Source organism: Durio zibethinus, chromosome 21 (genome assembly GCF_047325235.1).
Source record: "Durio zibethinus cultivar Kanyao isolate XHJ-2024 chromosome 21, ASM4732523v1, whole genome shotgun sequence".
NCBI classification, from domain to species: domain Eukaryota; kingdom Viridiplantae; phylum Streptophyta; class Magnoliopsida; order Malvales; family Malvaceae; genus Durio; species Durio zibethinus.
The window spans coordinates 1,419,500-1,431,223 of NC_143182.1; the positions used below are offsets into that span (position 1 = coordinate 1,419,500).

General features: G+C 34.8%; 2 protein-coding genes across 3 annotated transcripts; both read left to right on the forward strand.

Moving 5' to 3' along the window:
• The first annotated feature begins 660 nt into the window (after nucleotides 1-660).
• On the forward strand, nucleotides 661-3,399 carry LOC111304606 (DNA repair protein RAD51 homolog 3-like). Of its 2 annotated transcripts, none has more exons than XM_089750965.1 (9): nucleotides 661-846; nucleotides 1,082-1,186; nucleotides 1,414-1,536; nucleotides 1,681-1,714; nucleotides 1,797-1,867; nucleotides 1,953-2,179; nucleotides 2,312-2,443; nucleotides 2,736-2,802; nucleotides 2,918-3,052. In XM_089750965.1, exons 1-9 carry the CDS (start codon nucleotides 675-677, stop codon nucleotides 2,953-2,955), a joined length of 969 nt encoding a protein of 322 aa, XP_089607091.1. In that variant the 5' UTR covers nucleotides 661-674; the 3' UTR covers nucleotides 2,956-3,052. The 2 variants fall into 2 exon arrangements, with proteins under 2 accessions (XP_089607091.1, XP_022757056.2); XM_022901321.2 differs by having other exon boundaries at nucleotides 667-846; nucleotides 2,952-3,399.
• Nucleotides 3,400-4,345: 946 nt separating this feature from the next.
• Nucleotides 4,346-8,046, forward strand: LOC149512745 (transketolase, chloroplastic). The gene is made up of 7 exons (XM_089750104.1): nucleotides 4,346-4,960; nucleotides 5,217-5,307; nucleotides 5,423-5,528; nucleotides 5,610-5,892; nucleotides 6,223-6,371; nucleotides 6,457-6,610; nucleotides 6,743-8,046. The coding sequence occupies exons 1-7, from the start codon at nucleotides 4,466-4,468 to the stop codon at nucleotides 7,700-7,702; spliced, it is 2,238 nt and encodes a 745-aa protein (XP_089606230.1). The 5' UTR covers nucleotides 4,346-4,465; the 3' UTR covers nucleotides 7,703-8,046.
• The last annotated feature ends 3,678 nt before the right edge of the window (nucleotides 8,047-11,724 follow it).

Here is an 11,724-nt window from a genome sequence, read left to right on the forward strand (position 1 = left end):
AATTTTTATATGAGAATCTTAAAATTTAAATTAAAAAAACAATTGTTATGGAAGATTGGAAATAGAAATTGATCAATGTTGGAAACCCAATTAATTTTACAGATAAGAAGTCATACAAATAATAAATGTAGAATCTAAAGTTGATATATGCATTTAAGATCAATTAATTACTTTTTTTTCTTCTTGGAAGCATCCAGACCCTACATCTCTATTCTGTTAATCTTCATAGGGATCCATCCTCGAATGGTCTAAAGTCTAAACGTCGCAAGGATCCTTCAGCTTAACTATCTGATGGGTAATGCAGGTTGCTTGTTAAGATGGCACCAATTCAGAATACGAAGATGGGCATCAAACATATTCATGAAACCCGTTATGGGTAAAGGCGTAAAGCAATTAGAGAGCTGCATATCATGCTTCAGTACTCTGTAAAATCGTCTGAGCTTTGCACCGCTTCTCTGTTGTTTTCTTATGATTCACATGTAGTGATGTAGATAATGAGTTATGGGCCCACATAAAGGGCCAGGCTCAAAACGAGAGAGGCCCTGAAATGGGTACTGCATATGAGAATTTTTGGGCTCTCGAGTATAAGGCTGGTTTGCCCAGGTTAATCCCAATCGGGCCCACACAAGATCCACCGAATTTTTCTAACATGAAGCGTGCTCTTTTTGTTAGAAATGAAGAGTCTGCGCTTTGTAGTTTTTATTGGGCGCCAAGCCCAAGCAAGGAAGTTAGAGATGGAAATATGGAGGCTGCCAATCTCAGCGTCGCAAAGAGGCAAGCTAATATCAGCTGGCTACACTTCCCTCTCTTCACTTTCTTCTGTCTCTTCATCTGACCTTGCTCGAGGTGATAAACTCTTTACCTCTTATGTACATCTCCCTATTTTAGCAATGCAAGCCCACCAGCTGTTTGTTTTTTCTACCAATCGAATTTGAATTATTTCCAAAACACCAATGCCTACTAATTTCCCCCATTTTTCTTTCCTTCTAAGACTTGAACCTGAAAAATCTCTTTTCTGCTTGAATCGGTGTCTGTTCCTGCAGAGTTTCATATTCCTAACGTTGTTTTTCTTTTTATGCAGAATTAAAAGTTTCTGAAAGTGAAGCTCTGGATATTCTGAAGGTTGCATCTCATTCACATAGTAAGGGATCAGAAATGTCGAATGCAAATTGTTCAATTGTTGAAGGTATTCATCGTTTCTCTGCTATATAGAGCTTTCGTGTAGGCTAGCTTCGGTTTATTTGGTAAAGTTAAGCTTAATGCGTTCCCTTCACACTGATGTTTATTGAAATTTGAAACTGCCCTTTTTTTATTTCTTCTTATTCAGGTAAAAGGGAAAATGGAATCATTAGTTTATGCCCATATGACCTTTTCAGCTTCATATAGTTTTGGACACTTTCCATCTTTTGGCAGGTGCACAGAATGCCTGGGATTTGCTCCATGAGGAGGAGTCATTGATGCACATAACTACGTCCTCTGCGGATCTAGATAACATCTTGGGTGGTGGAATACATTGCAAAGAAGTTACTGAAATTGGTTGGTCCCACTCTCTATTCTTCTTTGGACTATTTGGTTCATTCTATAATCATCATTGTACTCTAATTGTTAATTTTGTATTAAAGTACATATAAATTGTCAAATGCTTTGTTAGTGAAAATATTATCTTTTTTATTCTGATAGGTGGAGTCCCAGGCATTGGTAAAACACAGCTGGGGTAGGGGTTGTTTCTTGTTGTCAAGGTTTTGCTTGCATGTTACATCAGATTTATTTTGCAGTAATTCCGCTTCTATTTACAGGATTCAAATAGCTGTTAATGTTCAAATTCCAGTTGATTTTGGGGGCCTGGGTGGGAAGGCCATATATATCGGTAACTTTCATAAAACTGCTGCATGTTTATGTACTGGTTTGCCATTAGATTTAGGTTGCTGACATTGTGATCATATGATGCTTAGACACGGAAGGCAGTTTTATGGTGGAGCGTGCATTTCAAATTGCTGAAGCATGCACAGAGGACATGTCAGAATATAACAGGTTCTTAAGGAAGGATTTCCAAGCATGCAAAGTCAGAATGCAACCCAAGGATATGCTGGAAAACATATTTTATTTCCGTATCTGCAGTTACACAGAGCAAATTGCCCTGATAAATTACTTAGACAAGTTCATTTCAGAACATAAAGATGTAGGTATAGTAGTAATATGCTGGCTCCTATCCTTTTTTGTTGAGGCAATATCTGTCTTGGGGTTTGTTTGGTTATCAGTGCTGCTAATTACTTGCTTAGATCAGTGAATGGATATATCATTATTGCCACAGGTAAAGGTGGTTGTTGTGGATAGTGTTACCTTCCATTTCCGTCAAGATTTTGATGACATGGCCCTCAGGACTCGAGTTCTTAGTGGAATGGCTTTAAAATTGATGAAGCTGGCCAAAAAGTACAGTTTGGCGGTAAGAACAAGTTTTTTCTCTTTGTAAACTTCAAATTATTTTTTTTCATAGAACATTGTTTGACCTACCTAATCATGATGCATCTTTTCTGTATGCTTTTTTATTTTTATTTATTTATTTCTTTTTTTATCATGCTTATTACTATGTAGTTTCAGTCTTTGGAGTGTATCAGAAGGCACATAGATGATTTCGCCTTTGGTTGTGTGCTTACTGGTTTCTACCTTGCCTCCATTTGCAGGTCGTTTTATTGAATCAGATGCTTTCTGGTTTCTAATTTTCCTACTTTTGGCAGGTTGTTTTATTGAATCAGGTGACAACTAAGCATACAGAAGGTTCCTTTCAATTAGCTCTTGCACTAGGTAATATTAATTCCCAGTCATCTGTGCCACTTGCTTAAACTTCTAGTTTCCTTGCAACTATAAATGCATGGTCACACACATATTGTTTTATGCTTGTCCATCGCCATATTTTCAGTGCTTAACATACATGGTATAACCATGCTGAGTAGGTGATAGCTGGTCGCATACTTGCACAAATCGGATTGTTTTATACTGGAATGGTAACGAACGGTATGCTTATATTGACAAGTCACCTTCTCTTCGATCAGCATCAGCAGCCTATTGTGTTACAGCTAGGGGGATTAGGAATTCCTCCTCAAGCTGTAAACGGATCAAAATGATGTAAGCTATAGATGGAACTAGAGGAAGGCTACACCCGTTTTTCCATTTGTGCCTTCTCTTCCTTGATGATAAACAGACAAAACCGAGGGCCTTCCCTTTGCTTGAAATGAAAAATGTGCTTCATACTGAAATATTCCTCCAATGGATAGTCTCTGAACTAACCATTACAATTACTAGAACATGGGTTTGTCTCAAATGTTGTTTGTACGAGATAACCCATTGACCTCGTAGCAAATTAAATTGGTAATTTCATTCTCCCTTGGCCCATTGATCATGTGATTGCTGCTGCTGGATACATTTACGAATAGCTAAACTTTGATCTTGTTTTTGCTTGTGTTGCTATCCTCCGATTGGGCAAAGATTTTCCTACTTTATACTTTAATCAAATATGTTCACTTCTAATACATGCTTAAATTGCATTTAAACAGTAGTCAAACGTGAACAATGAGCGTAGGATTAAAGTTTTGATTGGCAGGCGACTCTTATCTGTAACCTAACTTTTGCAAGATTTTTGAACAAAAAATTCAATTCCAAGAAGCAAGTTAGATATTCTTGACCAACTCCACCGAAGTAGGTTGAATTCTACCTGCCAACAACCTTCCACCTTTTGCTTTTCGATGATGCTATCTTTAGTTAAGCATCGTTATGTTGGTCCAATAAAAAAGATTTTTACATTAATATAATTTTCCAGAGGCGGCCAAAGGTTTTAAATTCTTTTTTATGGAATATTTCTTATAATATTATTTTGAGAATTAAATTTCAAATATAGACAAATGCCGTTTATATATATATATATATATATATATATATATATATCTTCCAAACACACGGCTTTGACTCCCAATTTCGGGGCTTTGTCTGGTAATCTTGTCATAAATAATCTATTATTTATAATTTATCAACAAAGGCTTACAGTTTTAATCGGATTGCAACGCCGCATCTCTACATAAAATTAAAAAAAAAAAACCTTCAGTCATTAAAATTTAAAAAGAAAAGGATTTTTGGAGTGAGCACACGGACAACCTTAAAAAAGGAAAAGGTTTATAAAAAAAATGGGAAAAAAAAAGAAGAAATGAAAGGCAGGGATAGCAATATCAAATTCCTACCCACAGTCAATGGTGGAGATATGGCCATCTTGGAATCTAACGGTCAGCTGACTCTATCTGTCCCTTTGTGCAGACGAGAAGATCAATAAGAGTTGGTGGCTACTAATTCTTGCCTTCTCCCTCTCGATTATAACAATTAAACTCTCTTCTCTTCACCTTATCAAACAAAGAGAGGGTCCCTTCCCTTTCGCCAACCTCACCCTATCACTCACTCACTCGGCTCAATCTAAAAAAAAATGGCCTCTGCTTCTTCTCTTAGCCTATCCCAAGCCCTCCTGGCTCGCGGCATCTCTTCCCATGGCTCCAACCAATCCTCTGACAACCGCGTCTCTCTCTCCACCCTCTCTCTTCCCACTTTCTCCGGCCTCAAAGCTACCGCCCCCCGCGCTTCCACTTCCCGTCGGCGCCTTCCCACGCGCTCCAACCAGAAACGCCAAGTCCGTGCTGCTGCCGTGGAGACAATTGGCACTGCCGCCGAGACTTCCTTAGTGGAGAAATCGATCAACACGATCAGATTCTTGGCTATTGATGCTGTCGAGAAGGCGAATTCAGGTCATCCTGGGTTGCCCATGGGCTGTGCTCCGATGGGTCACATTTTGTACGATGAAGTCATGAGGTATAACCCGAAGAACCCTTATTGGTTCAACCGTGATCGTTTCGTGTTATCCGCCGGTCACGGTTGTATGTTGCAGTATGCTCTGCTTCACCTCGCCGGTTACGAAAGTGTCCTGGTAAATATTTTTTTACAAAAATTCTTTTCTTTTTATAATTAATTTCTATTTGAAATTTTCAACTTTGGATTTTCTTTTTAATTCTGGTTGGTGAAAATTGGATCTGGGTAAATTTCTTTATATTCTTTTTTCAATGTTTTCTTGATGATTTTTTTAATTGTTAGGTAGTAGTTTTTTAAGGTGATTCATGGTAAAAAAAAAAGGTTGATTCTTGAACTGAAGGACTAAAAATTATGATCATTGGGTTATCTTTTAGGAAGATGATTTGAAGAATTTCCGTCAGTGGGAAAGCAGAACCCCAGGACATCCCGAGAACTTTGAAACACCTGGAGTTGAAGTCACAACTGGTTAGTTAGATTCCTTTCTGAAAGTGATTGTATTTGTTTTTTATCATAAAAAATGTCATACTAAAAATAAACCAAATGTATGTACTTTATATGTGGCGTTTTACTTTACATGTAGGTCCTCTTGGTCAAGGTGTTGCAAATGCTGTTGGATTGGCTCTTGCAGAGAAACACTTGGCTGCTAGATTCAACAAGCCAGACAATGAGATCATTGATCACTACACGTATGATTACACACTAGTTCTCTCTTTTCTATTGCTTGGATGCTTAATCTTTTATTGATATATCTGCCTTTGTTTTTGTAGATATGTTATCTTGGGAGATGGTTGTCAAATGGAGGGTATTGCTAATGAAGCTTGTTCACTTGCTGGACACTGGGGTCTTGGGAAGCTTATTGCTTTCTACGATGACAACCACATTTCGATTGATGGTGACACTGAAATTGCCTTTACTGAGAGCGTTGATAAGCGTTTTGAGGGGCTTGGGTGGCATGTTATATGGGTCAAGAATGGAAACACTGGCTATGATGATATTCGTGCTGCTATTAAGGAAGCAAAGGCTGTCAAAGACAAACCCACTATGATCAAGGTTAGATATTTTCAAAATGCTCACATTCCTAAATCTTGTTTGGAAGTAATGCGCTTGCATTTTACATTGATGTAAATCTTATATGGTTGAAATTCGAAGTTTCATCATTGTTAGTTAAACTAATTTCTATGCTATAGGTTTTGTTAAAAAGGCGTTGCATCATATTAGAAGCATAAAGAATGCCATAATTGTAAATTGAAAAATCTTGCATCTCTCTTCATATTTTCACTTGATTCTGTTATTGACTTTATAGACAGATTAGGCTTGTAAAAACTGCATGACACAGGATGTCATTTTATGGAAGTTGCTTCCTCTTCTTGTTCTTTGTAGGTGACAACCACTATTGGTTATGGTTCTCCAAACAAGGCAAACTCATACAGTGTACATGGTAGTGCACTGGGTGCCAAGGAAGTGGATGCTACTAGGAAAAACCTTGGATGGCCATATGAGCCTTTCCATGTACCTGAAGATGTTAAAGGGTAAGGAGATTAGTGGAGATTTCTACGTATGCATCTGTTTATGTTTTCTGCTTTGGTGTTCAAAACTTTCTTGGCATTTCTGCAGTCACTGGAGTCGCCATGTCCCTCAAGGTGCTGCTCTTGAAGCTGAATGGAATGCCAAGTTTGCTGAATATGAGAAGAAGTACAGAGAGGAAGCTGCAGAGCTCAAGTCAATCATCACTGGTGAACTACCAGCTGGCTGGGAGAAGGCACTTCCAGTGAGTAGACCTCTGATTGTCCTTAGTCAAACACCCATATTCTTAGACAATCTCCTTCATAGGGATTAATACAGTATGATTATATTGGAATGTAAAAATGTCATTGAGCCTTTTTTTGTTTGCAATTTCCAGAAATACACTCCTGAGAGCCCAGCTGATGCTACCAGAAATCTCTCTCAACAAAATCTCAATGCCCTTGTAAAAGTACTCCCTGGTCTTCTTGGTGGAAGTGCAGACCTTGCTTCTTCCAACATGACCTTGCTCAAAATGTATGGTGATTTCCAGAAGGACACCCCTGAGGAACGCAATGTTAGGTTTGGTGTTAGGGAACATGGAATGGGAGCCATCAGCAATGGCATTGCCCTTCACAGCCCTGGCTTGATGCCATACTGTGCTACTTTCTTTGTCTTCACTGACTACATGAGGGCTGCCATTAGGATTTCTGCCTTGAGTCAAGCTGGTGTTATCTATGTTATGACCCATGATTCTATTGGTCTTGGGGAAGATGGACCAACCCACCAGCCAATTGAGCACTTGGCAAGCTTCCGTGCAATGCCTAACATCTTGATGCTTCGTCCAGCTGATGGAAATGAAACTGCTGGTGCATACAAGGTTGCTGTCCTCAACAGGAAGACACCCTCAATTCTTGCCCTCTCTCGGCAAAAGCTGCCCCAACTAGCTGGAACTTCCATTGAGGGGGTTGAAAAGGGTGGCTACATTGTTTCTGACAATTCTTCAGGCAATAAACCCGATGTAATTCTGATTGGAACTGGTTCTGAGTTGGAGATTGCTGCTAAAGCCGCTGATGAACTAAGGAAGGGAGGAAAGGCCGTTAGGGTTGTCTCCCTAGTTTCTTGGGAGCTCTTTGATGAGCAATCAGATGCCTACAAGGAAAGTGTTTTGCCATCTTCTGTATCAGCTAGGGTGAGTATCGAGGCTGGATCAATATTTGGGTGGGAGAAGATTGTTGGAGCCAAAGGGAAGGCAATTGGAATTGACCGGTTTGGGGCAAGTGCACCAGCAGGGAGAATATACAAGGAATTTGGTTTAACTCCAGAGGCTGTTGTTGCAGCTGCAAAAGAACTTTGCTAGGTTTGGTTAGAACTCTCAGGAGAAACTTGTGATTTTGGGTTGGAGATTCCACTGAAGACGTCATTCCAGTTGTGACACGTTCTCTTTTGTTTTAATAAGAAACAGAATCAATTTTCTTCTGTTGCTTATGATTCATCAATAGCAACATGGAACGAAACTGAGGTTAGAGTTTCTGTAAGTTTATGAATTTCTTACTTCTCTTGGACTTTTCCCAGAATTTTGGATACTTGTTTTTTGTTAAGTTGGAGTTGTCTACTACTGTAATTTCGGTTAGTGTTCAAGAACCTCAAATCATTATTTTGATCATATATGCTTGGCCTAAGATGTAAGACGAGTTTGAATAATTTTGCTTTTCCAAATAAGTATAACCAATTTGATTCTCCACCCTCAATTGCTCATTTCTTCCTGTAGTTTAACGTTTTGAATTGATGTATCAAGTAAGTAAAGAAAAGGACGGCCGTACCTTGAAGAAAAAAAGAGTGATGGGTCACGGGTGGTAGAAATTAGTGGTTAGGTTCCAGCCAGAAGAAACGCAACTTATACGTACATGAAACCGAATGTGATTGGGAAATGGTTTCAAGCCACTCAAAAAGGCCAGGAGAGGTTTCATCCTTATGGATGGAATGGGACCAATTAACCAATAGAATGAAGCCAAGAATTCATAAGAAATTTGTCTGGGATCCACTAGGGAAGAAGAAAACCTAATGATATATTGATAAGTTTGTGGCAGCTGGGGATACTGTCCTTACTCCGCCTATCCACATTGTCTTTTATTGTCAAAAGTTATTTGACAAGCATTGGTTACCGAAACTCGGGGAAACCTTATTATTGAAACCATTTTCAGCACTTTTTTTTTTTTAAATATATATATATATATATATATCTCGGTTTATTGCAATGAAATGAAAATGGCTTTCAAGTCTGGTATTCCCATGGGACCCATTTTACGAACATGGTTTGTGGAACGTGCTTGATTTGGACGTGAAGGTACTTCAGCATATTCAACATTATATCCGGATCGCAGCATGTTCTTTCTTCAGCTGCCCCCGTTACTTTGGTGGTGGTGGTGGTGGTGGTGGTGGTGGTGGTGGTGGAAGGTCTACCTACGAAACAATTACAACTGACAAGTTTTTTCCAAAGATTTCCTTTGTTATTGCTTTCATTGTTTTTTTTTTTTTTACAAATAAATTAGAAGATAACGCTGGGCTCAACAGTAATGCTGTGTTGATTACTGTTCTATGAAAGTAGAATTAAATGGACAAATTGAAGCACTCAAGAAGCAGATAAATAAATCGAGGAGTTAATTCATTGAAGAACAGTACACTTCGTCTATAACAATATGAACATCCAATGTAACAAATATATAGAACCCATAGCATCGAAAGGCATTGAGCATTCCTTCAAGACGTTGGTGTTTTCCATGAAACTAGGCTGCCGGTGTGAACTCGCACAAGATGATACCAAACAATGGATCATATTTTTAGTGTCTCCATGCTGTAAGCGAAACACATCCCGCTCTGGCATTTATGGATTTATCAAAAACGTCAGTTCTTGGTTAATCCAATCAATATATTGTGTAAAACAATTGAAAACCTTTGATAGATTTCCCATATTCCTGATTGGACTGACATCCTTCAAAATATGTATAGCCAAGCCAGACATTAAACAAGTAGTTGAAATTGAAAAAATATGATCCCCCACCCTAAGAAACACCACTGATTTACGGTGTCCGTGTGGAACAAATATCTTATGAAGACTTTCATTTGCCACATCCATATGAATAATGTGACGGTTTTCATTATCCAAATTCATATGTGATTAGGGATATAAATGAGATATATATGTTTATAAATTATTTGGATTTTATTTGAATAAAATTTAAATTCGATTTGATTATTGTCGAACAAAATTTAAACTTTAATAAATTAATTTATTGAGTCAAATTCAAATTTTTTAATATCTAACTCAAAAATCTCACTAACTTAATTGAAATTTGTTTATTTTAATATATATTTTTATTATTTTATTTACAAATTTATTATTTTATCCATATTTAATATATATATATATATATATTCATTCATGTTACATAAAATTGTAACATGTGGACTATCACGTATGTAATTTTAATATGTCATGTAAAACCATTAAATTGTCAAATCATTTAAGCTTAATTATTTATTGTTTAGGAATTTCATCTTTTAGGATTTAGAGCCAATAATACTTCATATTTCATTCTTAGCCTATTGCCTCCTCAGTATTGTATTCTTTTTTTATTTATCTTAAAAAATATATTTTATTTTTTTATTCAAGAGACAATGAATCTTTGAAATAATCTTTATAGCATGAGATAAGATGAATTTGCATTATTCAAACTATTCTTTTAATAACCAGTTGTCTTTCCTACTTATTATTATCTATTTATTACTTTCAATTTTCATTTACAAAAAAAAACCCATTCATCTAGAATTTGATTATAAATATAAATATTTTTCTACTTAATTTAAAAAAAAATTCCATTCTCTATATTGAAAGGTTTAATGGGTACATTCATCATATAAGTAATACCTTAAATAAATGTTGGTTGCCAAATTCTGGTCATATCTTTTTATCTCTTTATTCTCTCAAATTCCTTTTTGTTTCTTACATTTGTTTTGAAAAATTTACTCGAAAAAAAAAATCTACAAAGGAATCACCAAATTTAGAATTTATTTAATAATTATCCAATATTCATTTAAATTATTTGCATTCTCTTTTACAATACAAATATTTGTTTTAATTTTCCTAATTATAAAATTTATATTTTTATTATATTATCATTGTGTTATAATTTTGATTTAATAGTAAAGATTTTAATAAAAAAATGTGAAATAAATCATAACAACTTATTAATGACTTTTTTTTTCTTTTATTTTTTAAGATGAAATGAGTAAATAATTTTATTAAAGATTGTTGGTTAGTACATAACTTAGTTGAAATTCATTTACCTCTTTTGATTGTGGAAAAGATAATATTTTTTATTTCTATATATTGTGACTTTTTCATTTTTAAAATCTATGAAATATTTAAAATGTGTCAAAAAAAATTTTTAGTTATTTTATTTTTTAAAATATATGTTTTATCGTTATAACACCGGTTGCTATCTTACTATGAATACGTAAGTATCCTAACTGACTCAGCCCACAAAAATTTATACCTCTTTTTGTTTCCTTTTTTGATTGGGGATTATTTATTTATTTACTAGTTGATGCCCTAGCTTCGCCAAGGAATTTTATTTATATTGATATTAATATAATTATATTTTATTAATTTAAAAATTAAATATATAAAAAATAATTATTTATAAATTATATAATATAAATGCATTGGCTTGAAAATAAATACCAATTATTATTATTATTATTATTATCTAAATTTTTATATCATTTGAGTCAAATTTTTAAAAAATTTTCACATAACAAAATTTTTTTAAAAAAATCAATAATTTATGATTTTTAAAAATTTCATTATTTGAATAATTATCATTTACTTTCAAAATTATCATGTACTCTCTCTCTCTCTCTCTTTTTGTTTTTTTTTTCTTTTTTCTCTTTCTTCTTTTTAGAATAAGATGAATTACAAGTAAAAATATCAAACATTTTCAAATCCATATGACATTTTTCATATTTCAACAAACATTCATCAAGGATTTTTTTTTTTTTTTTTAATTTCCTAACCTTAGTTTAGGAATCATTAATTTAGGAAATGGATTTATTAACTCTAAATGTCTTAACCTAGATATTTTGACAAATATTAATTTAGGAATCAAACAGTTGAAGATTTTTTTAAATATTTAATTATTTAATTAATATTTAAAAATAATTTAAATTAAATCATATTACATTTGTTTATTTAAATTATTATTATTTTTATATGTTTTAATATTATTAATACTAGTTATTATAAATTACATAATAAATATGATCACATAATAATTATTTTTTCATAAAACTCTTTCCTTTTTAAATTCCCAATGTAAACAA